The sequence below is a fragment of the Anopheles arabiensis genome, chromosome 3 (genome assembly GCF_016920715.1).
Source record: "Anopheles arabiensis isolate DONGOLA chromosome 3, AaraD3, whole genome shotgun sequence".
Lineage (NCBI taxonomy): Eukaryota > Metazoa > Arthropoda > Insecta > Diptera > Culicidae > Anopheles > Anopheles arabiensis.
This window is the reverse complement of record NC_053518.1, coordinates 68,579,378-68,605,104: the sequence shown is the minus strand read 5'-3', so window position 1 is coordinate 68,605,104 and position 25,727 is coordinate 68,579,378. Positions and strand designations below refer to the sequence as shown.

The following is a 25,727-nucleotide window of genomic DNA, read 5'->3' as shown; positions in this document are numbered from 1 at the left end:
CCGATCCGCGACCGGTCAGACCATCTCCGCCTTCAAGCCACCCTAAGTGCTTTCCAGTCCTAGTGCTCTTTGAATGGTCTTGAATTGTGCGTCGAGTAGTGTGTTGTCATTAAGTTTGCGAGAAGTCGGCCTTTTAGTCTATGACTACGCGTTAAATTCTACTATTGAGCGGAAAAGCTGTGTCAGCGATCTCGGAGTGTTCCTTGACGAAAAGAAGAGCTTCCACGACCAGCTAGAGCACGATGTCGCTAAGGAAAACCAATTGATCGGCTTACTAAAACAAATTGCACGTGACATCACTGACCCGATCTGCATCAAAAAGGTGTACTGCGGTTTGGAGCGGTCAGTGCTGGAATACGCTTCGGTAGTATGGTGGCCATCAGCTATACGCCCCCTGGCCCGTTTGGAGTCAAACCAGCGCAAGTTCACGCGGTTTGCCTTACGCTTCTGGAGAGTTCAGGTAGATTATGCCGGCCGCTGTGTGCTTTTAGGCCTCGAATCGCTGAACCAGCGACACTGCAACGGCCAGAGACTGTTTGTTGCGGGACTCCTAGACAATTAGATCGGCTCGCCGGCGCTTCTATCTAAGCTCAACATTTATATCCCGCCGAGATCGCTCTGAGCTAGAACGCTACTTGACGTGGAGGAGCGTCGCACACGCTTCGGTTTCTCTAAACCGTTTCTTCGTATGTGCCGTGAGTTCAACGTTATCTGTGATCGTCATCAACCAGACATGTCGCGCGCCAGGCTACTAATATCCGTGCCGTGCGTCCTTCTACGTCCTACTTTTATTGACAAATGACTTAACGTGAACGCATACATCTATTTTGTGAATATGTATGGTATTAAATGCTTCGAGAAGGCCAAGCGGTCCGTTGAATTATGAATAAACAAATAACAAATAACAAATTAAACTGTAAACTAGAGACCAAAGACTGCTGAAATCTGGGCAAACAGAATAGCAAAGACGAATACTAAAGAATAAATGACAAAATTAAGCATGAATAAGACAGCAATCAAGGGAACAGATAAAATGTAAATGATTTGCTCAATATCTCTTCAAACATTTATGTGAAAGGCTTTGTTCCTGGATAAGAATATTAAAATTACAGGTTTACAGGTATTAACAAACAAGATTCATTTACCACATCCGAAAGAGTTTAATCTTTTGCGTCATAGCTCGTGTCTAACGTCGTTCTACCCCGTATGACGCAGGATTTCAAATTGATGAGTGAATTGGATGATGCTTTGAAACCCTGGCAAGCACAGAATCGTGTTCAATCAGCCCGCCAGCTGGCCATGTACGATTCGTTACTGCTACGTTTCCGCATAAGCGATAGATAAACCAATTATTTTCCAATCGGATATTGGTATTTTTAATCTTTTTTTTAACTTCTAGTCTTACTCGTGGCACCTACAGGGGACAGTTTAATTCAAGCATAAGATAAGGATGCGAAACTCTTACTGCACAGGCACAGGCTTTGGATGACTAAGGTAAGGTCCCCTCCCCCGGTATCTCACGGAGTTGGGGCGATAATGGTGAAAACAGGGAGGTAAGTATCCCTTAGTAGTAGGGAATAAAATAAAAACAAACAAACATTTAACAAGTGCGTCATAGAAACAAAAGCATGCCGCGCTGATTTGATGATGATGAGCACAGAAGCCTAAGTGTGCGATCGTAGCACATTGCGAAACATGTTGTAAGATTTGTTACAAATACGTGTTAAAATAGAAATACTTAACTAATACAGAGGGAAAAAGTTTCTTTTCATAGTTTTGCGATATGTCCCATCTATTTCTCCCTGTCATAATCAGCAGCACGAGAGACGATATCATAACAAACAAGATACATCACATATCTTGTACGGTAGCCAAACCAAAATTTGACGGTCCTATCAGCATTTTAAAGAACCGTGATTTTTATGGCCAGTGCCCAAGCAGGGCCATAAATTTGTAAAATAAACCTGTCATCCGCTGGGAGTTTCAGCAGGGGTTGAAAATTGAACTGCATTAGTAACGAGCGGTGAGAACCGAATGGGTTTAATCGATTTATGGCCATGGGTGGTGATGGCCTGAAACTGAAAATTACCGGACACAACTTGATTCCTTCTCTTAGGATCTAGATGCAAACCTTTGTACTTAAGGCAACTAAGAGCAACGTAGGATAACAGATGGAGGTTACTCTGTACTGTACTATGTATTTGGCGACCCGTGATATCTTTGCATGTGTTGTAATGTGATCTGTACTGCATTGATTACTGCTGTAGCTCATCACACTGCTCATCATTGTCTATCGCTGTCGCATTTGACGTGCGTAGACTAGCAAGCAGAAGAGCTCATGCAGTGACGATGAAATTCAAAATCAATTACAAACTCACAAGTCACTTGATAACACACACACAGTTCTAATCCATGAATGGATTAGTGGACATGCCAATCTCGATCGGTATCTGGTAGATGGGCGAACCTTATCGTGAACTACCCTGCACGCGACCGTTGTAGTACAGCGTAACCGTGATGTGTTACGGGAGCTACGGGGACATTGCCTGCCTGAAATCAAAACCGGACTTCAGTGCGTTTGATAAAGATACACACGCACACTCATAAACACCTAAACATCATCAAATCTGATATGATGTATCCGTAGGTGTGCAGGACGGTAAAGCCAAAAATCTACCATCGCCTTTCGGGCACTGGTCAGAAACGCATTGGGCAGCGACCCAGGCGGACGAGTTGCTACAACCGGTCATTTAGGCAGCCGCTACTCGATCCGCTCAGCTGTGCTGCTGGAAACTTGCCATATGGTCGAAGAATCCTGCGTGAAGGTGAAGAAGTGAAAAAATCAATATTCTTGTGTGTCTGTTTGTTGTTTTGTTTTTTCATCGTTAAAATTAGATACAAACGTATCTAGTCTGCGTGTCACTAAAGTTTAAGTGATAGTAAGGTGGTGTTTGGGAAACAGCAAGTTCAGTAACAGGTGCTTACAGAAAATTGAGTGCTTATTTACGGCCGTACGGCGTGTTTGTGAGCTGGACGTACGTGAATGTGTGCAACGGTACCAGCGGCTCGGTGTAAAGTGTTGTCGTGTGGCCCGGAGGCTGTTACGTGAGAGAGTTTGGATGTACAGGCGTTTACGCACAGATGTACCCATAGCTTCTCGACGCTAAAGTGCATGCAATTGTTTATGTGAGTGTGCCTGTGTATGTGACTATTACGATTGGTAGAGAAAAACAAAGTGTTTGCTGTAAAGATAGTTACTGATAGATTTGTTTAGTGTTGTGTCTTCTGATAGCATACCGTCAGAATGACACCAGCGCTAAGCCGTCTGCGGACGGTTAGCACGTTCGTGCTTTTAATCCCCGTCGCAATGTCCATGGTGGTGATCGATAGCAATCCTCATTCAGATCATTTAGGTAAGGTTACTACAGTATAACGATAAAATAAAGTTAAGGATTCACTTTGCAGATGTTTTTTTTCTGTGTGAAGAGACATTCTTTTCATACTACGGTCTGAGATAAAGGCTTAAAGGTTCAATATTGGTCTAATGTCCAAATAATTGCAACACGCAACATTAAATAGTTGTATAGCTAAGTATGAAATGCCTAAATGCCTCATCGAGGGACTGAACAAAGAAATATTTTCAACAGGTTTCAGGACAACAATTGGGCGTGAAACAATTAAAATGAAAATATTTCAGACGTATCGTATCGTCACGATTAAAACTGCGAATACTGTTTGTTCTTATTTTTGCACTTTTTACGCAAGTGTTCCGGTTGGTGGTATTTGTTATCATGCAAAAATACCATACAAAGGGATATATAGAGCCATCCAAGCGTCGTTGAAAATCATCAAAATTATCACCAAATATAATTAAATTAGGTTTAATTGATCAGGACAAAAATACCCCTTGAAGTTTTGTTACAATTTTGATTTGATTTTACAATTTGATTTGTGTGGGTGTGGTATCAGTTAAGCGGAATATAATAAAGCGAAAATACTTCAAAGCATTTGTTTTCATGTATTATAAGTTCTACTATATATTTTCTTTTTTTTTTTTTTTGAAAAACAATATTTGTCGGCGGGATTGGTATGTCTACATAACAAAGGAATTGATTTAAATGATGTCATATGACTAATATTCCATCTTGCAGCTTGTGGCTTTATGTCGTAGGAAGAGCTGGTTGCCGCTCTTTTGTAAGGCAAATCTAGGTGTAGAGATAGATTATATTTGTTTATCTTTGTTATTAAATTTAACATTACTGCCCGACCGAAGGTTGAGTCAGAAAAAAATATATCCAAAAAGTTTGTAGCATATAAAAAACACAGTTTTCGCAATTTATTTTGATAGATTTTGTGGAATCAGTCTTAATTTCAAGCTTGCTGCATTATTTTCAACACATTGTAACATAAAAGTATCCTAGACAGCTAATACATCTTCTTTCTTACAGATCTTTCAACGGATCCTCTTGGGGACACAACGACGGAACTGAACTTGTACTCCCTCCCCGATAACAGCACCGTAGCCGTGCCGATACACTTAACGCTGGATGAAAGGATAGAGCTGGAGAAGCTCACCTGGCATTGGTACCCCTGGCGAAGAATCAGCTATGACGTGCTGCCCGACGGCAAGAAGGTTGAAATGTTTTGCTCGGGAGGTTCCTCGATGGATGATTTGCCCGATGACATCTTTACGCGTAAGTGCAAACGGTTCAGCACCCCTGCCGAGCGGTGTTTGGATAAAGTGCTTTAGAATGATTAATATGTAAATTGGAATCATTGAATACAACAGAGGAACAACGGTTGCAGGGCGCAATCGTGCTGCATTTCGTCGGTGCGATCTACTTCTTCACGATGGTGGCGTACATCTGCAGCGAATATTTCCTACCTTCGGTCGAATGTATCTGCGAGGATCTTAATCTGACACAGGTAAATGTCGAAATCGACTTAAGTAAATAAATACAAGCAAACGGATGCGCAATTTTGTCTGCATGCCTGTTCGCACAACAAAACAGAAGGTTCATCATAATGGGTTTAATATCTACGGGAGAGCTTAAGCGTCTAAGCACCGATAACTAATCCGGCCTGTGACGACGCTGTGCTGATAAATGTGACAGAACAGTATGATAAATGGACAAAATTTGTCTCGACAGTTAGAGTGACAGTAGAGGGAATGCAAGGTAATGGAAGGCGTCAGAGAAACAGTGGAAATTAAATTAAAAAAGACTCTTTGCCTAATTACACACCCACACGCAAAGTGAAGCATTAACTATACTGATACATTCGGAATTGGGGCTACGCTACTGTAAGGACAGATAAGATAGATATAAAAATGATAACACCTAGCGCGTTACGTTTGCGTCGTAGGGGAAGGTCCTTTCACTTTAAAAAAAAATATTTAAATTCAGGCACGTTTGAGACGCACGTCTTTATGAATGATTTATTCCTACCCACGGCTGCATGGAGTATGGTCCTCTAAGAATTGATCTCAATATAAGCTCGATTGCTGCCAGTAACAAAAGGCCACATAAATCTTACGGCTACACAAAACTTCAATTCACCTGCCACCGCTCGTAATCGGTATTGCTTTATCACCGTTGAACCGTATGTATCGCGTTTATCGGTGGTGATTTACTGGACCCTAGGTTCCAGTTCATGCAAGCCTCGCTTGTGCGGGGTTCCACACCTGCTTGGCGTACCCCGCCCGGGCATTGGGGAGCACGTGCCCTATCAATCATTTCGTTAGTATCACACTGCGGTGTGCGAACTTGATCCGGTACGATTACTGCAGTGAAGATCCAAACCGTGTACTGATATCGACACGCAGTGTAGCTGCTATTGCAGACGATTCTTTGTGGTTCGAACGCTTTGATGTACATGATAATTACCTCGTGATCTTTGGCAGGATGTTGCCGCCGCTACCTTCATGGCCGTCGCCTCCACGATGCCGGAGTTTTTCACCAACACGATCAGTACGTTCATTGCAGACTCCGATATGGGGCTCGGTACGGTGATGGGTTCGCTACTGTTCAACACACTCGGTGTGGCAGGATTAGCTGGCTTGGCGACGAAGGCGGTAAGTATTCTTGTCAAACAAATAATTGTTGACGAGTTATTAATTCTAGTTTTCCTGAATTTCCTTGAACAGCCCGTCCAGCTGGACTGGTGGCCGCTAACACGCGACTCGATCGTGTTCTCCGCCCACGTCGCCCTGCTGATCGGGTTCGCGTGGGACGGTCGAATCTACTGGTACGAGGCGATGGTGTTCTTCATCCTGTTCTTCGTCTACTTTGTGCTGATGTTCCAAAACAAACGTCTCATGAAGATTGCCAAGAAGTACATTGAGGTGAAGTGGAATCTTTGCGCGCGAGTTATCCGCAACATCGAGGAGGACGAGCGGATTGCAGCCGAGGCACAGGCACAGCAGGAAATTGCTACCATTCCCAATCTGGCGCGAAAAACGCTTGAAAAGCCCGCGTTCCGTGCATCGACAGCTTCCATTCTGTCGGAGCAGATGGCAGAAACGAAGATGAAGATGGGCGAACTGCAGAGTAAGTGATGCCCAAAATGAAACACTACCAAGGCCTGATATCTAACAGCTATTCCCATTGGTTTACAGTTCCCTCCCGGCACGTCGTGGATGACCCGGGCGAGTACGACGATATGACGCTGTGGAAGATCTCGTCCGAAACTTGGTATCGTGCGATCTGGTGGTGGTACAGCTGGCCACTCCGGTTCGTCACTAATTTCACCATCCCGCCGCTGCCGCAAATGCGCCGCTGGTACCCCCTTACCTTCATCATGTGCATCATCTATCTGGCCGGCTGCGCGTTCATGATCTTCTGGCTGCTCTCCATCATTGGCTACACGTTCGACATTCCGGAGTCGGTCATGGGGCTTACGTTCCTGGCGTTCGGTGGCTGCATGCCGGAAGCGGTCTCGGCCGTACTGGTCATTCGCTCCGGCAGTGGTGCGATGGGCGTTTCGAACGCGATGGGTGCGAACTCCCTCGCGATCCTGTTTTCGCTCGGGTTGCCCTGGTTCATCCGCACACTGGCCGATGGTGGCAGCGGTACCAATGCGTACCTGGTGATTGCCTCATACGGGCTGCAGTACTCAATCATTATGCTGCTCGGTGCGATTGCTTGGCTGTACGTGGTGATCTACGTCGCCGTGTACAAGCTGCGCAAGCGCGTCGGTATGGTGCTGTTCGTCGGGTACGGCATCATCGTTGCGTTCATGATATTAAACGAGCTCGATATCATCATTCCCTCCGGCGAGGAGTGTTAGCGGGAGCGAAGCTGCCAATCCCAGATATGTCGGTACCCTCAACTCCCCTCCAAAACCTCCCATCCCGTTTGCAGAGCTCGGCCACTTATACTCTCAATCAGGGTAACCATACCAGGTGGAATGCTCCCTCAGCAAAATGCTCAAAAACCTCCCCCAACAAGCGGAAGTATCCAGAAGCTCAAGAAAAATGGTATTTGGGTGACGACTAGTGGTTAAGATCGCCTGCTTAATACGAATTTATTAGGATTCCCGATCTACTTGCCTTGCCTACACGTTGAAGGTGTTTCCCGAGGCACAGTCCCTCCTCTCCGGCCCAACAGTATCAGTGCTGCCTTACGGTACATCTAATGATTAGCTGAGTATTAGTTAAGTGTAGAACGCTTAAACCTTATACAGCACTATCTTGCTATCAAATCGCCTTTAATCCCCAACACAGCAGGATCTTCCTTTTCGTTGTCCAGGCCGTGATGCTGGTTTGTGTTTGCATGCGCATTTGTGTGATATTTACGTTTGACCCTTATGAATACGGCAGACCTGCCGATCGGATTTACATTATCCACTATTGTTGATGTCTATTTGTTGTGACTACAATTTCGATTTTCAGTGCATGTTTGAACTTTTCATTTGATTGTTTGCTTGATTCATCATCAAGCTGTTTGCTGGTGGTGGACGGCGGCATACTAGTGTGTCGTTTTTGGTTTCTAAATTTTTGATCTACAACTATCGTCTATTAACTTAACCGCAAAGGGATGTAGACGTGATAGAGGGCGACAAAAACAAACAGCGTTGCATGCGGACATTGAAAAGGAAGCCCCGGCTAGGTTTTTTTTTGCATTTATTGCAAAGGAAGTGAACGTAAACTTAACCAGGGGTGCGTTGGAAACACTATTACGGTTTATATAACACGCCGTCGCGAATATTGAAAATATTTGACACGGTTCGCAATCAAAATAAAATACTCTTTAGCGATTTAGAAACAGCGCCCAATACACGGTTAGCGTGAAATGGTTTGAGTGTACAATGCATCCGAACTCGTCTGGACGTCTTTTGTTTAACTTGCGCAATGCGATATTATTGGAGATAAGGTCTACTAGGAGACTGCAAGCAGGAACTGACTACCTAACAAGGATGTATTAGACACTAACATTAAAAATGATCAATTGATGAATTATTATAATTATTAACTCCGGGAGTCTCTATAATAAGCAAAAACTTCCGTAACCATTATCTTTTCAATATGATTTTGTGTGATCACAGCCTTATATTTCAACATTGGAACACTGTTGATAGATATGGTCACCATATTAGCACACACAATTCAGACATTGAAACAGCAGACAACCCAACAGGATCCATTCTGGGAAAAAAAAACTGGTAATAACAAACATTAATGCATGGGAGTTTCATAATCCAACTTCTACTGTAATCTCAACCAACAATGGTTATCTTAATGATTTAATACATCAATACAGACTACATTCTGTGAAATGCGCCTCCCTTCATAAAGTGCACAGACTTAATTTGTTCTTATCTTGTGTTATCATTGACACTGCCGGCTTTACAGAGCCCTTCAATTAATCTCAACGCGTCCCAGATATTCCGCCCTATCTAATTTGACTCCGCGTGATCGTGGAAGTCAGTCCTCCGCAGACAGATCTTGGATGCTCGGCCTGAATGAGTAATGTTTCTGCTCTTGCATCAAGATATCAAACGATTTTCAGTGCGTATTTCTAGTATCTCTTTAGCGAGTCCGGAATATCCGCCACTACAAACGAGCGGTAGAAAACAGTGACCATGACATCAACGCTTTGATTTTCTTATCATACTGTAAGCGGTGCCCGATGTTTTCCTTCCTGCTCTGTGCGTACCGATGAGCACAGACAGCGTTTTGGGGTCCCGAGCGAACGGTTCTCCCATCAGCGGAGTAACGTCCACAAATGACTGATATCGAATGGCATTTAATGATGTTTCAAGAGTCATCGTTTGTGAGGGGATCAATAAAACAATCTCCTCAACACACACACTCGACCCTAGTTGCTCCTTTTCAGACGCTCTGTGGCTTGTGTGTGAAGTTGGTTCATTGGTTCAATGTTAAGGTTTTCTAGCTGTTCGGCTAGCTTGCGTTAAGAGCTGTTCAAGAGATTAAGAGAAGGTGGCGCCCTACACGTTCTCACCATTAGGCAATATTTCCACGTGGTGTGTGTGTGTGTGGGTTCGGATCGATTACCTGCCAAACACTTTCTCCCGTCACAAAACCGGACACAGCCCTAGAGTCGGAAGCAGTATTTGCCTGATGGTGGCCTCATTAAAGCCTCATGTCACAGCGAAGTCAGCGGCTATTGCATTCCGGATATTTGTCTGACGTCTTAGAGCACCCTTCGTAACCGGGCCTCTGTGTACCGTTGCCCGCACTTAAGCGTCGGGTTCCCACCACTTTAAACTACCCCCTGATAAACCCCTGCATACAACGGAGCAGCCAGTTGGAATGTGACTCGCACGGAGGCATCTTGCAGGAAAAGAGTGTTTTCATACGAAGCCGGAACGAAGATAGAACGATTCGTATGGCACTGGGAGGACTGGGACAGCTGATGGGAAGCCGCAGACAGTGCGCCAATGACGGGGTTCCCGTGTGTTCCGGATAATTTGCGGTCCCTGGTGGACCAATTACGTTTGCCGATAGCGCAGCGAAGACGAAAGGCTGGGGATCTGTGTGGGCGTCCCGCCGTCATATCAGGTGCAATATCTGGGAGTAAAAATAGGGATTCCCATTAGAACCACGCCAATCAGACGCAGTCAGTCGCACTTCAGACTCAATCGGAGTAACTCGGTACTCGGAGCGCGCTCTGCCAGACACATCGAAGGAGGCAGTGAAAGTGGTTTTCTTTGGGCAACGTAGCTACGGATAGTTCCAGAACGAAGGGAGCCAAATTGAAACAAGTGTTTTTTTGAAGAAATATTCCTTGTGAATGCTAATGTAACAAAACGATGGTGCAGCTGCGGAATGGCAGTCGTAGGACTGCTGCTGGTGCAACGCTTCTGCTAGTGTTATTGCTCGGTGTGCCCAACGTTGCCGCCATATTCGGTAATAATAGGTTTAAGAAATGAGTTTAAGAAATGGCGAAGTGAGTGAAGAGGTGTCGTACGAAAATGTGTTTTCAATTATTCCAGTAAACTGTGTGCAAACATTTCAACTAAACGAAATGGCTCATGTTATTCTACAAAAGCTCCGTCCTCGTACCAAATTCACAACACAAGTTTAAATTCACAAAGAAACCCTTACCTTTGCTGCTCGGTGTTTGATTAACAAGGTTCTGTTTAGAAAGTAGAAACAAGTTCACTTATTTACACACACACACACGCATACACTCACAAACCTTCCTCTCGATCTGCTGCTGTCGAGTGTTTTGTGACAGAAGAAGGGCAGCCTTCTTAGATTGGTGGTGGAGGTTATAAAACTAAGAAGTCCTTGAGGAGAAGCGCGAAAAAAGCAAACAAAGTGGAACTCTCGTTGTGCTTGAAAAACGTGATCAATGGCGTCCACAAATACGAGAACATACAGTAAACACAGTGTAGCAAACCAAACAACGCCAAGTGCTGGCGGGAGTCCGCGAGACGACACCGTGTATCACGACCACAGTGGGAACTATAATCGATAACTAGTCGTTCCACTGGCTACTAGATCGATTTGTCTAGCGCCGTCAGTCGCCGTCTGCGATGAACTTTACAGTTTTGGTGTGTTTAATTTAACATTCCCCCCTTTCGTTTTGCAGTGCCCAGAATATACACCAACGGAGGAGCTGTGGCCAATGTTACTACTGTACTGCTGGGTGGTGGTTCGTCTGTTGCCGCCAGGGCTACTATCGACTTTTACCCTCCGAACACATCCGACACAGCCACGGGGAATGAATCTCAGAACGCGTCCGGTTCTCCGTCGATATGCATCGTGACGAGCAGCCTGGACGACTTGCCACCCGACCTGTTCACCGAGGAACAGCGACTGCAGGGTGCCATCGTGTTACACTTTCTGGCCGCGATCTACTTCTTCATGCTGCTGGCGTACGTTTGCAGCGAGTACTTCCTACCGTCGGTCGAATGTTTGTGCGAGGATCTGAAGCTGTCGCAGGACGTGGCGGCCGCCACCTTTATGGCGACCGCTACCTCAATGCCGGAGTTCTTTACCAACACGATCAGCACGCTGGCAGTAGACTCGGACATTGGTGTCGGCACGATCATGGGCTCCATGCTGTTTAATACCTTGGGCGTTGCCGCGCTCGTTGGTTTGCTGACAAAGATGGTAAGTTGGGCTCGCTAGTAATAGTAGTTCCCGAATTATTGTACTAAAATGTATGCTTTATGTTCACAGCATGTGCAGCTGGATTGGTGGCCACTGACACGCGATTCCATTATCGTCACCATCTCCACCACGCTGTTGGTCGTGTGCGTGTGGGACGGTCGCATCGAGTGGTACGAAGCGATGCTCTTCAGCATCACTTACGTGCTGTACTTTGTGGTGATGTTTAAGAACGAGTCGTTAAAGAGGATTGCCATGCACTACATCCAGAACCGGTGGAATCTTTGCGGACGGTTGGAACCAGAGCCCGAGGATGGCACGATAGACGACAAGGTACCGAAGAAATACAACATAGCCATCTTAGGGCACGCTATCAATGGAGTTCTCGTTGGGATGGATGTTGAATCGACCAAGAAGCTTCCCCCGAGCAGTGAGTCTTCTACAAGTGCACCTATCGAACCGGTAGATCCATCTCGCTCTAACAGTTCAGTGGAGTCGGTGAAAAGTGTGAAGTGGAGCGAGTTGACCCAACTTCCAGAAGCGTCTTTTGCTGGCTGGCGAACGATTATGTGGATTTTTACCTGGCCGTACCGGTTTGTCGTGTTTCTGACCATACCGGATCCGCTTCGCTTCCGTAAGCTCTACCCACTGACGTTCGTGTGCTGTATTGGGTGGATCGGGGTGAGTGCCTACCTGGTGTTTTGGATGATCTCGGTGATTGGAAATACGTTTGGCATACCGGACACGGTGATGGGCATGACGTTCCTTGCATTTGGCGGCTGTATGCCGGAAGCAGCATCTGCAATCACGCTTATTAGGCGAGGTAGGTCTTTGAGTCTTCAGACATGCTCACTTCGATCATACTAATGGGTTTTGTTTGATTTATCTCTCTCTTTCTCTCAAGGTAATGGCGCAATGGGTGTTTCCAACTCACTGGGAGCAAATACGCTCGCAATATTGTTCTCACTCGGGTTGCCCTGGTTTATCAGGACAATGATCGACGGCGGTCCGTCGACGGGAGCGTACATTGCGATTCAGTCGTACGGTATCCAGTATTCGGTGCTCGCCCTGTTTGGAGCTATCTTCACGCTCTACGCCGTACTGTACGTAGCCAAGTATACGCTGCGAAAGATGGTCGGACTGGCGCTAGCCGTTGGGTATCTCGTGATCGTCACGTTTATGATACTAGTCGAGCTGGATGTATTTTTCCCTGCCGACAATCGATGCTAGGGCGAAGACATCTCGTCGTATAGATAGTTAAAACGGGGAAAACTGTAATATAAATAAAGTACGAAGTAGAGTGTATGCGAGAATCTAACGCACACTGAAGCACGTGGCTAGGGGTGTCGTTCGTAGTGAGAATGCAAAGTAGGTTTGTACATTGTTAGGACAATAGCTCAACTGAATGTTGAATTTAGCTGCTAGTAAATTTAAATTATTTTTCGGCTCTTTGGGAACAGAGACGAAGAGCATATTGAGCAAAATGAATTGCTTTGTAATAAAATAGATGTTAAAAAGTAAAAACAAACTCGTTTAAAAAACTTTTTGTAAACGTATGATAGCTGAAAGCCTGAAGGGTCAATTGCACTTAACAATGCTTACAAATTCACTCATTACATTGCATTTTGAGAACAATAAAACGACCAACCAACAAGTACAACAGGTACATTGTTTCACACGATAGATTTTGTTTGACGACCGCTTTAAACCAGTTCCAAGCGATATGATCTTGTTTGGCGGCTTTATCTGCACACCCTCGTAGAGATATCAAAATCACTCACATACCCACAATTGGTGTAATAAACGTTTCTGCTGGTAATCAGATTTATTTTGGGGGAACAGAGACCGTTTGGCTTGACAGCAACGACATCTTGCATGTCAGATGCGCAGATATCAGGCCAGGTTCAAGAAACGATTATCAATAATTAGTATCATAACAGACACCTCACGATGGAATATTACTGACACAAATTGTACTGCCCTGCGGCTTAACCGGTCACCTTAGGTCATAAATGAAATAATACACTTTGTCCACATTCGACCAGAGAGGTTGACCCATTTGCGATCGCACCGGGCGGATACAGCCCATCATCCGGTGCGGTGGTGTGTCATCCTGTTTGTTGCTGACACGATCAAACAAAGCGGAAGGTTAAATTGAAGCGCTCGCAGGACCGTTTACTCATTCGGACTGATAGTGATAAGACGGATCTCTAAGCACGCAGCACAGGTGAACAATGACACTGTTTGTTTTTGAAATGTTTGTTGTTGTTTATTTTTTAATGCGTGTGATATCTTGTAGTCTGATTTACCACGCGGATGTTGGACCAAACCGGGAGAAGAGAAATCAATATTTGAGACTATGAAACTACTTTTCTTTTGGAGAGCTTTAAGGAGGGAGGGAATTTTGAGGGAATTTGAAATTTTGTTTTATTGATTAATCTGTATTAGGTAAATGTATCATAATTGTTAATACTTCTATTATACATTTCGTTAAGTTTGTATAATTTGACATAGCTGTATTTTGCTTTGCTTTCTAATCAGGCTTTTATTAAAATGAGTCTTCTTCTTCTTCTTTGGCTCAACAACCGATGTCGGTCAAGGCCTGCCTGTACCCACTTGTGGGCTTAGGCTTTCAGTGACTAATTGATTCCTCCCCATAGCAGGATAGTCAGTCCTACGTATGGCGGCGCGGTCTATTTGGGGATTGAACCCATGACGGGCATGTTGTTAAGTCGTACGAGTTGACGACTGTATTACGAGACCGGCTATTTTAAAAAAAATTAAAATGAGTATGGAAATAAAAAAAAAACAAAAATGGAAAACTTTATTTCAACACCTAATCCAAATCGAACCACACTCCGTACAACGGAATAGAAATTCAAACGCATTTCAACGACTTTCGATGTTTTCGATCCGTTTCGCCACAGTGGGACTGCGGCTGCGATATATGGTACGCGATGTTTTAGTGCACAGTCGGCACAGTTGCATGGTTGAGCTGGACATACAGAAATTACAAAAAATGCTTTTGAAAAGAAATGAATGATAAGAGTTAGCTCATTGGATTGATAGATTTACTAGTTTTTATGCTATTTAGATTACATTTTCAGACTAATGGATATCTGCCGAGTGAATATCATTTAATAGCGATAACCCAAGCGCCACACAATAAGCTTAACCTTCGTTTCTATGACCAAAAATACACCCTCATCTTTATGACCACCTACCCGGGTAGGTAATACATTTTATAAGGGAATTTGTATTTTTATTGGTAAAAAAATGTCTTATTTAACTTATTCTATGCAGCTATAATAACAATACTTCTTTTTATTTTATAAATATATGAAGTATGGCTTTTTGTTACATAAATTGAATGCAAATGCGCTTCATACGGCAAATTACATGTAATTGAGTTATTTACGTTAGTGTGCAATGTTTTTTAGCCTTTTGCAAAAGATTTAAAAGTTTAATGGGGCCATTTCGTTACTTAGTGACCGAAAAATCTACTATTTTGTGAAATGTGTCAACATTTTTCCAAAATCCTTAGGATTTCATAACGAAACTCATTTTTCTGTTAACGTTCTAAATGACCACATAACCACGCAATTATTAGTTTTTCAACATAACTGTTATGAAATGTTATTGTTTTACTACAATTATTTGCCTTTTGACCATATTTATGCATTTTAAAGTGTTTTTCACCATAGTGCCATTATAGGTACACAAAACAGGCATGTTCCTATAGTGGTTATAGTTGTAAAATCAATAAAAACGGGTCGTTGTAGATTTTTTTCGGGGATATTTTTGACATGTCGTACTGTTTACACTAAAAGAAGCAACAGAAATGAGTTTTATGTAGCTAATTTACCAAAAACAGGCCAAAATTCGCTTATATGGCTGAATGAAAAATTGACTTCAAATCAAGCACACTCTTCCGCGTGTAGGTTGACGACAAGTGTGATGCAGTACTTTAGTCAATAGTTTCATCGATCAAATTTATACATTTTTTTTACGATTAAATTACGCAAAAACCTATATTATGGCAGTAATCCTTGATATTCATACGAAAACAGCTTCGAAACTAAGTTTCATTGATATTATACACCGTTTTTGATGCATCTTTGTTTACCACCCACTTTAGGAACACAATACGACGACTATAGGAACCATACCACCATTATAGGTACAACGAAGCAGTCACAAAAATATGTATTTTTCCGTAAATTTGATGTATTTCAGGGTAAAAATGGTTGTGATTGCGATGATAAAACATATTCCAATTGTTATGTGTTAAAATATTCAGAAATTGTCCTTCCTGACACTTTAAATCTATTAAAACACGTTGGTACCACTACAAATTGCACCACTATTGGTACATTTACCCTACATGCATTTCTATACATATCATTACAAAATTAGCGAGTAATCGAGACCAAAATCCTTTATTGTATGTATTACCTACCCGGGTAGGTGGTTATAGAAATAAGGGGTAAAAGTTGATTTTATTTTTATTTTTACATTTAAAAATTTTTTAAAATTCTGATTTTTTTACCACTTTTGTAAAATATGTTTCTCTATGCATTCTATTTTTTTTAGATCGATTCGATAATCCAATAAAAAGTTATCATAAAAAGAATAAGCAAAACATACCCGGGTAGGTGGTTATAGAAATGAAAGTTAAACGACTGAAAAATCAAATATCCATATAAAAAGAAAGCTCCTTAGCTTCACTAGTTTGCTCAATAGATGCCGCTTTAGAACACAGCGTTATATATCATGAGTCGTTTGTCGTCTGCTAAACGAAGTCTTTTTATGTACCATTTAGGTTGAGAGCTTTAGCCGTTTAGAACCCGTTTAGTGGTCGTTTAGTGGAGTTGTGGGACTTGGGAACCCTCTGTACTGTTTCATACATAAAGGCTTGTGCTTATCTGTACATTTAATAAAGAAAAAGGAGACTAAAATATCGCTTGAAATTTTCACTGAAATTGTTTGCCTCTTGTCTCTCACTGTGGCACAGTAATGTTTATTCTAGGGCACTAAAATCCAACCCAAACCAACCGTCAGCTTCGAACCATTTAAAATTTCACATATTGTTGGTAGCCTACTATAATCGCTAGACAGAAGGCAATTGCAATCAGTGCCCGTTTTCGATAGTTGTAAAATTCTTGAGTCAATAATTCGCAATTGCCACACGCGGTAGATGGTTTCTTTTCCTCAGTGTGTACACTTTGCGTCGATTTGGTGGAGAGCTGTATTTCCTCTGTCACCGTTGATCGTTCAGCCGTTTTGCAGGATACTGGTTTACCTTTTCCCTTCATTGCCTTGCTGATGGTTGATGAAGGAGCAGAGCGTTTGCCGGAACGTTGTTCCACGGGTGCAGTTTGCTCAAGCTGCTGACCCTCGCAGGGGGTATAGTTTACGGGAGGTTGCTTGCTGCCTTCAACCTGCACTGAGGGTGGATATTGTATCGTAAGCTTTGCCTCGATCGGTTTAATCAACTCGCCATCAATGGTGCGTAGTTTTCCAAAGCGCAAAACATCCCCCGTTTTCAGCTGCCGCGCTTGTGGTTCGTTCGCTTCCTCACTGGCCGGTCCAATGTATTCACCATTCAGGTACGTCCCATTTGAGCTGCAAAGATCCTTTTTAAGAAGTGTGTGATAAGTTATGAATAGTGTTTCAGAATACATTTCAACCGTTCAAGCACCTTAAGATACAGCTTTCCTTCTTGAAACAACAGTAAAGCATGAGTGTGGGACAGGATGCGATTGTCAAACAGTAAGTGGTCATCCAGTGTTGTGTTTAATTTCTTTTTACGATAGCGACCAATATGCTTTTCATTTCCTGGTGCGATCATTAAGATACGCGTCTGCAATACAGGGATGGTGAATATAAGTTGCAGAATAATTTTCTGAGATAAAACTTACCTCGAAAGGATGAGAATTTTCTGTACATTCTAGCTTAATTTCACAGTTTTCTGGCGCGTCAGTGTTTTCAGTTTCAGCCATTTTGCACATCAAGACAGGGCGAATTTGCCTTCTACAGTTATTTTATACAGGTTGCTAGGATTGGAACAAAAAAGCAATTTGAGCACGTTAACTAGATCATGTTCAGCAATGGGTCCTAGAATGTGCCTACTTTTTTAACCTAGAAGTTTGACGCTCAGTTAACATCAGTTTGAATTTATGTTGCTGCTTGCAAAAAAATCACTTAATTAATTATATCTAGTTCTAGGTTAATTATTCGGCAATATTTCTTCATTAAAGAAACCGACTTTAAATGGCCAAAAAGTCCCCGCACTCATCCGGTAGCAACCATCATCATTAGATTTACCGTTTGTGCTACATTTGCAACTTTATTACGCTAAGCCAAGTTCAGCACTGTTACGTGTAATTTCGGTTTTGTTTTTCAACACATTTCCCCCCGCCCATTTTGAGCGCATAATGACTCACCCACATTTTATCCGCTTCAAAATGATATCTAAAACCTTACCCCGTCTCTCTTTCTCCCTCTTTTCCTTAAAAAACGATCAAATTTCTACGCTCTTCGTGAAAGATTCTTCATGATCTAGATCTCAATTATTCAGACGTTTGCCGGAATTGGCACCCAGTACAGTCAGACACAGCACACACACACACACACACACACACACACACACACACACCATGTTTTCCTCCCTCATTATGCACGTACCGTGGTAATGATAAATTTCTAAAAAGAAACTTGGCTACATGTATGGTGTTTGTATTGGTGTTGCAGTCAAATTATGATAACTATGCGCTCGATTTGGTTTGCTTTGAACCGCGCGCATCAATTGATCGATCGCCACAACGTATTAGGTGTGATATGATCGCTTCATTGGAAAATGAGGAGGTTTATTTAAAAAAAAAATAAAAAACAGGTAAAAAGGCCTACCTCCATTTCACTTCCTATTGGTGTAATCTTTATCATTAGTTTATAGATAGTGCAGCAGGTGGAAAAAGTAGTGAAAGTTTTGATAGGAATGAAGCACCATCTTCCATATGTTGTTATATGTTTATGGTTTTGTTTGTTTTGGTTGTACGTTATGTGAGAATTTTATGTCTCGTTAAATAATTTATCGTTCGTAGTTTAGGGGCTGTTTTGTTTTGGTTTCTAGCACAACTCATGGATATTTTTTTCTTTTAGTTTATTGCAGGGGTCTCCAAACTACGGCCCGGGGGCCGCATGCGGCCCTCAAGAGCTGATGATGCGGCCCACGATGACTTTGCCAGAGTTAATATAAATATTACGTTATTATGACTTTTTCAAATAAAATTGTATTTTTTACTTTTCTTATACAAAACTCAAACTTTAGTAACGCGAAACTGTACAAGTAACTTTAGTATTTTGTTATAAACACGAGATTTAAAAGTTCAATCATCAGTTAAAGGTAGCGTCAAATGGCCCTCAATATTGTTATTTTTGAAGCAATGCGGCCCGCGAACTGAAAAGTTTGGAGGCCCCTGGTTTATTTTATTGTGACTTCAATATCCTTTCATTCAATGCAGTAATTACTTGGCTCCAAGATTATCTATTGATGATAAATGAAAATTATGCAATAATAACAAAATATACTAATAAAATATAATAAACGTTATACTATAAATGATAGAATGACATCTCCATACTAAAACAAAACAAAATAAACAAACAAGAAACACAACAATTAATAAATAACAGACCTTACGAAATGGATTTAAAAACTGTAATGAGTAAGGATAAAAACACATGTACACAATATGTCATAAATTAAACTTCCGATCTTAGTTCAAAAAGTAGTAACAATAAGTAAATTAGTAAAAATGTAACAAAACTGTTAACAGAAGAAATTTTCGGGATTGATTCGATTAATAAAAACACATTAAATGTGTAATTCATCACGCAAAAAGCAAAACATAAAATGAACAAGAAAATCCAACCAATAAATCATATCTTCCAATACTAAAAAACCGCATAATGCACTATAGCGTTCATGCGATAATTGAAATTTTATTAATATTATCCAGCACCGCACCACGCGAACTGTAAAAGAAAATTCCCCCGCATGGAAGAAACCAAACAAAAAAAGTGTGCAGAGAAATCGACAGCCGCCAGTCATCGAGTGAGGAGTGCATTATGACGGGTACCTACCGGCAGCAATGTTTAGATGGACGGCCTTCGCGGTCAACCTAAATCACCGCCCAGCACACACACACACATACACTCTTGTCCGAAATTGCCTTCATTGAGGTCGACGGTTGGTTTGGGGTGGTGTTTTTCTTTGCCTCTGCCACGGGGCCGTACTGTCTAATTTTGGCCTAAGTGTGTGATTTATTTGGTCATCAATTAACCAAACCAAGCAAAAAAAAGACGTAAACGGACCGAAAACTTTTCCTCCCCGGAGACAAAAAAAAACACAGCATTTCACCTGCTGTCGATTGTGAAAAAAAACTGTCGTAGAGAGCGATCATATGGTTACACACGCTTGCGGATTTTGTCTAGCGAATTCACAAGCGGGAGAGATTTCGTGCCAAAGTTCAAACAGCGTTGACGGTACAATGCACGCTGGCTGCGGGTGCTGCGTTGTGATTTGTATCGAGAGAAGCGCGTCCCATTCGCGGTTAAACTTTCGAAGCGCGTGCGTCACGTTCGATTAAGCAAGTCGTTAGCAAAACTCCATTTCCAAAGCAGCAATGTCAATTCTTTACTTCCGGATCTATTTCTCCTTTCTCTTTCAGGGGTGGGGGGGGGTATTTCCGGTTGACAATGGCAGAAAAAATAGGCACATTTACATTTTGCCAATATGTGCAAACAAAAAAGAAGAAATAAATAAATCACCAACCGTACACATCGTCAAACCCGAACTTTTGGGGCGTAAGTTTTGCGATCCTCGCAGTTGCAGAATTTTTAATTTTCATGTATAAATATACAACAACGATTTTCCACTTAGCAAAAGAGGAGAAAAAGAGGTTGAAGACGTGAGGTATAGGAGGGGCAAATAAATTCGATGCGATTCACCGGGCAACGGGCGTATGCTTGACCATCAGTACGGTTGATTGGAGCTGCGGCATTTCGGATCGATGGCTCGAGTAGCCCATTAGCATCAAAATGCGATCAATAATCATCCACACCCACCCACACACGCACGGTTGCATTTGCACTATGGCAGCCCGGTGAACGGTACATTAGAGCTGGTTTGGGATTTAAATTAGGTGCAAATGCTCATAAAGATCAGATTAGACGAAAATTTATGACATTTGCAAAACATATATTTATTCAAACATAAAATATACATGTCAATCATTGCAACGATCCATGGGGTAAAACTCGTGTTACTCAACCCGTCAAAACGCATTTTTGCACATGTCGTTTATATCGTCTTCCTGGTTGGTGGTTGAAATTCAATCCAACCCAACAGTTCACGCCCGTGCCTGCCATCGGGCCTAAACGAACCGGTAGTAGCGCCAGCCTTCAACCGCTATCATAATTCCGCCAACTGCACTCAGTTATGCATAAAACTGTATCTTAATGCAGGGCCCCATACATGCGGGAGCTATAAAAAACCGCAGCCACACGTAGGATCCGTTGTCCAGGCGGGAAGGAAAACAAATGACCGTTCTCATCGGCACACCCAATGAGTTGGTTGGTAAAGTTTGCACGCGCGCGTCTGTGGGTAAGAAGGTGCGAGCAGGGAGAGATGCGCTAATGAACTTCAGCAATTGATGCAAAAATATGGGAAATATGGATGTGAATCTGGTGAATCGCCGTTAGTGGCAGTAGCGAAAATTATCGATCGTTAGATGGATTGATTGTTTTCCACCTGCTAATGATATTCGTTTTACTGTTGGACGGTTGGTTTGGGGGTTTTTAATGAGCAAATTTTGTTCCCACATGCAGGAAAAGCTACTGATTACCACGTACAAATGTAGTGCATAAACATGTAAAAATGAACACAATTTTTGCGTGATGTACCAATAACAAAAAATGCAGATAAAGTTGTTATTAAAGAAATAATAAATAAAAAGCTTAAGCGGCCAAAAAGCTCTCTCGCTTTCTCTCTGTGACTTAAAATTTACTCTCATCAAAGCTTGAGGCTTAAATATCTTGATGAAGCTGCACATTGGGATGAAATGTTGTTAAAATGGATAAATTTAAGTTACTTTGGGGATTAAAAAATAAAAATCTGTAGCATAATGTGCGTTTTAAAACACCCTTTTTGTGGTAATTTTACCAGTCTCATGCTTAATGGGAAAATGTTTCATAACCAATAAAACTTAAAACTAATAAACACAAACGTAAAAAAAACAAACAATTAATAACAAGCAAATGATAATAATTTTGTGTTTATTGAATATTTGAATGAACCTACTTTTGTCGTAAATACTCAAACTCATCCTATTCAGTCCAGATATGTTGTGGCAATGTGTTGCTTGTAATGTGTTTTTTTTTCAATGAAGATTGAAATATATTTTTAACGATAATAGGCTGTTTGATTTGTTGCCGGTCTCACTGAAATTAGTCACTGAAAGCCAAGGCCACAAGAAAACAAAAAACTGCATATTTTGATTACTATAAGATAAAAGTATATTAGGAACTTCGATGATCGCAATGGCATTATGTTCTACTTTTTCCTATTTTAAATTTATAGTAAATTTATATTAAATTTAGTACTTTTATTATGATAAAATAGATAATATTTATAGATAGTATATCATTTATTTGATACGATTTGTACAAACAATTCTTTAGTTTCTGGCTGTTAAACGCATCAAATGTTTTAGGAAAAATGCAATTTATACTGCACAGTACAATTATTGAAACAAATTATACTGATTTTATGTTTGCCATACACATTTGCCATTTGTTATTTATTAATTTGAAATTCAACGGGTCGCGTGGCCCTTTTGAAGCATTTAATAAAAATAACATTATAACATTTAAAACATAACATACAGATTTGAACAGACTGTATTTTAAGCTATTCAAGCGATGAGCTCTGTCCCAACAGGCTCCATAGTGTTCGTTATCTTTGCGAGCAAATGGACACCCTTTGCGCTCTTTTTTCCGCTTGCGCACTCTCTCGCGCTCTCTCACTTCCAAACAGTGTACCGGGAAACTATTTCCCTCACATTCCCTCACAAATGAACCGACTTGGGGTTATCTCACTCTAACTCAGCTGGAGCAAAGGCGAGCCTCACGTTCCCTGGGAGCAGAAGTCTGAGCACTGAATCGCGCCAAACGGTGGCTTTCGTGCTGACCCAGCACACGAGTTCCAATTGCATCGTCGACGAGTGCGCACAGGTGAAAACTCGCTGGTCGATCGCCCCTTGCACACAAACACACCTTCTATCCGGTTGCGATCGTGCCTAACATTTTTTGGTAGGTTGGTTGTGCTGATGCGGGCAGTGGTGTAGTTTAGAAACGGAAGAACGGAGTTCATCTACCTTGCGAAAGAGAAGCTGAGGGTCACAAAAAAAACAAAAACGAGTGACGATCACCTGTATTTGAAGTGAGCTCTCGATCAACGGAACATACGTTTGCACATCCACGCGATCGGCGTTGTGTGTGGTTCGGCCCGCCTGCGTGTTACAAGTGCTGCGTGTGTCAAAGTGTGTATCATTAGTCGGTTGTGTTTGGCCCCATCGGAAGGGAACGGTGCGTACCATTAGAGGTCAGGCTCCTCCTGTTCGACTTTTCGATCCGCTGGGATGAACAAGCTCGTCAAATTGACGTCACGCAGATAGGCAGTCAAAAAAAAAGCGATTCATTGCCGTAAGGTTGTGCCTGGTTGGTGCCGCCAGTCGGTTTTGTTTTTAAAGTGTTTAGCAAAGGGAAGCATTTTGTACTAGTTGAATCATCCTAAAAAAAAGTTGTGTAGCCGAAACCAAGCTCCATTTAGGGGGAAACGTTTGCACAGGTGCAGTGTAGTCAGACCGACCGAAAAGGTGGTTTGCCCGTGCGTCGAGATAGAGGCAGATTAAATCAATACCCTCTATCGCTATCTGCCGTTTCAAGTGGTCGTGGTGGTTCGGGGTGTATTATCGATTGATAACGCGTAAAGCCGAGACCCAACCTTAGCTCCAGCAATCATCATGAGACAGATCGGAATGGAGGTAAGCGTTTTTTTTTTTCTCTCTTAACAGTAGTTGACTAGGAAGCGGCTTTTTAAGTACACCGATTGTTTGGCAAACCTCAACCTTGCCCGCGATGTGTGGCTAATTGCCCTTACGATCGGATAGCATGTTCCTGGTCATCAATAAGCCGTCTTAGATTGGGGCCTAATCTTTGATGGGTCACCATCACCGACTCTATTTCCGGGGAGGTTTTAATTAAAGAGCAATCAGTAATGTTTGGCAGTACAATGATTACAATGAGTATTGAAGCAATATGACAGTGGCTCAATAAATTATGATTACGCTATTAAATTAGCTATCTTTTGCTTAAGCTTGTAAAACATGAGTTTAAGAAAACGAATCGAAAATGGTGGTAGCCAGCACCAGGGAAGAGTTAGCATTAATTTCCTGCCCGATACAAAAAGGGTCTCCATGCGGCAACCGAACCGAAACGATCCGTTTCCTGCGGGAACCCTTCCACCAAAACAAAAAAAAGAACTGTAATTCGATGAACGTTAATTTTCAACTCCGCACCACAACGTCCCCATCGTTTCGGACAGCAGCAAAGCCGACCCTTTTGCTACAGTGAGCCCTTTCTACTGCATTTTACGGTGTCTTCTTTTTACTGTCGGCGGTGTGACGGATCGCTGGCTGGCTGGGTTGGTTGGTGAAGTGGATCAAAACACCACACCACCATACGCACGGGACCATGTGGTGCGAGCGATCGAAGCGAATGCGTTGGTCCCCCGGCGACACCTGAGCCGCCCGGTATAAAATTTGGTATCGAAGGAAGTACGGCTTCAGATGCTAACAGGCTTCTACCACCACCACCACCAATCGACCATATGGTCCAGCGGTCAACCCGTGACGGTGCGTGTCTGTCTCGACCGACACCGCCGGACAGCTGATTCTGTAACGTCAGTGGATTGAGCATTTTTTCTTCTTTATGTTAGCTCGTGTTTTTTTTTGTTCATTAGAGCGTGTTGTGTTTTATTCTTTCTAAAGCGAAACTCTTTTTTGTAGAGCACAATTTGTAAAGTGATCATTAAATTTTGGTTCTGGTTATAAGCCCAAGTGTACATGAAGATTTTATTCTTTTTTCCATGCTTTTGCAAAAAAAAAAAACATTACCTTGAAGAGAGTATTAAATGAATGAATTTGCACTCTGTGTTTTGTATGAACGCATTAAAAACTTCAACATGGCAAACAAACAACAGCAGCATGTGGCAAAAGGTGTTTATTTCTTTATAAGAAATTCACTTCCCATGCGCGCAGCAGAGCTTTGCTGTACGCTATAACGCACGATAGCACGAACGCGAAGAGGGCACGTAACTTTGGCCGCTTCCTGGAACTACGATCCTAAGCCCGTTTTTATCGGAGCGTTAGCCCTTTATCAATGTGAGAAAATAAGCTCCAAAATAATCCAAACTCATACTATTTCCACACGCTTGGTACGAAAAAAACAGAACTAAAGCTTTCTGTTTTTGCTGCAAAAGTGGTCCTTTTAAAACAATAAACTTTGCTTCTGTTCCGGCACAACCATTTGGTTTCCGCATCGCCACTTGCTAATGTGGACATTATGAAGGGCCAAGACGACGGTTGAAGTGTTCATCATTTAATTCACATTTTTTCATCTGCCTGTCTGGTTAATGCAACGAAAGTAAAACAACAGCACAGAGCTTGATGCATATTGTAATGACCTAAGCCGTGGATGCCACTTCCTTCATTAGAAGTGTGAATCGTGTGTGTGTGTGTGGGGAGGGAAAAAGTCCTACTTGTACCTCTTCTTCTGCTTCTTGTGCGAAGAGTGTGAATTTTATTAATGCATCACTCTACAACATCCCCTGGTTTTTCCCATATGTGTAGAAGCGTTCCTTTCGCTTTCCGAACTGGCCGGGCGAAAGTCAGTTCCATTCCATTACATCTACGAAGCAGCGAAACAAATGCACACTTCCATTTGCTGTGGGGTGCAATAAACGAGTGCACTTCCTAATTCTTCTGCTTCCCGCCATTATGCTGATGGCGCTCATAATTTGTAAGCA

At 42.3% G+C, this 25,727-nt stretch overlaps 4 protein-coding genes across 5 annotated transcripts in view; 3 read left to right on the top strand and 1 right to left on the bottom strand.

Annotated features, from left to right (window-relative positions):
• The first annotated feature begins 2,613 nt into the window (after positions 1-2,613).
• LOC120902675 (sodium/potassium/calcium exchanger 3-like) lies at positions 2,614-8,276 on the top strand. 2 transcript variants are annotated; one of them, XM_040311634.1, is made up of 7 exons: positions 2,614-3,186; positions 3,275-3,413; positions 4,449-4,694; positions 4,790-4,926; positions 5,903-6,073; positions 6,146-6,548; positions 6,617-7,287. In XM_040311634.1, exons 2-7 carry the CDS (start codon positions 3,305-3,307, stop codon positions 7,285-7,287), a joined length of 1,737 nt encoding a protein of 578 aa, XP_040167568.1. In that variant the 5' UTR covers positions 2,614-3,186; positions 3,275-3,304. The 2 variants fall into 2 exon arrangements, with proteins under 2 accessions (XP_040167568.1, XP_040167569.1); XM_040311635.1 differs by lacking the exon at positions 2,614-3,186 and having other exon boundaries at positions 3,305-3,413; positions 6,617-8,276.
• Positions 8,277-9,712: 1,436 nt separating this feature from the next.
• LOC120902676 (sodium/potassium/calcium exchanger 4-like) lies at positions 9,713-13,242 on the top strand. The gene is made up of 4 exons (XM_040311637.1): positions 9,713-10,369; positions 11,058-11,581; positions 11,651-12,401; positions 12,483-13,242. The coding sequence occupies exons 1-4, from the start codon at positions 10,273-10,275 to the stop codon at positions 12,806-12,808; spliced, it is 1,698 nt and encodes a 565-aa protein (XP_040167571.1). The 5' UTR covers positions 9,713-10,272; the 3' UTR covers positions 12,809-13,242.
• Positions 13,243-16,538: 3,296 nt separating this feature from the next.
• On the bottom strand, positions 16,539-17,667 carry LOC120901639. Its single transcript, XM_040309755.1, has 3 exons — positions 17,500-17,667; positions 17,280-17,441; positions 16,539-17,214 (listed from the first exon to the last, which is right to left on the bottom strand). Exons 1-3 carry the CDS (start codon positions 17,587-17,589, stop codon positions 16,651-16,653), a joined length of 816 nt encoding a protein of 271 aa, XP_040165689.1. The 5' UTR covers positions 17,590-17,667; the 3' UTR covers positions 16,539-16,650.
• A 5,149-nt stretch (positions 17,668-22,816) lies between these two features.
• The window catches only part of LOC120902839, a 32,209-nt gene continuing 29,298 nt past the window's right edge, over positions 22,817-25,727 (top strand). Inside the window, exon 1 of the mRNA XM_040311876.1 lies at positions 22,817-23,685. Coding sequence (XP_040167810.1) covers positions 23,665-23,685 — 21 coding nt within the window. The 5' untranslated portion in view covers positions 22,817-23,664. The remainder of the gene's footprint in view (positions 23,686-25,727) is intronic.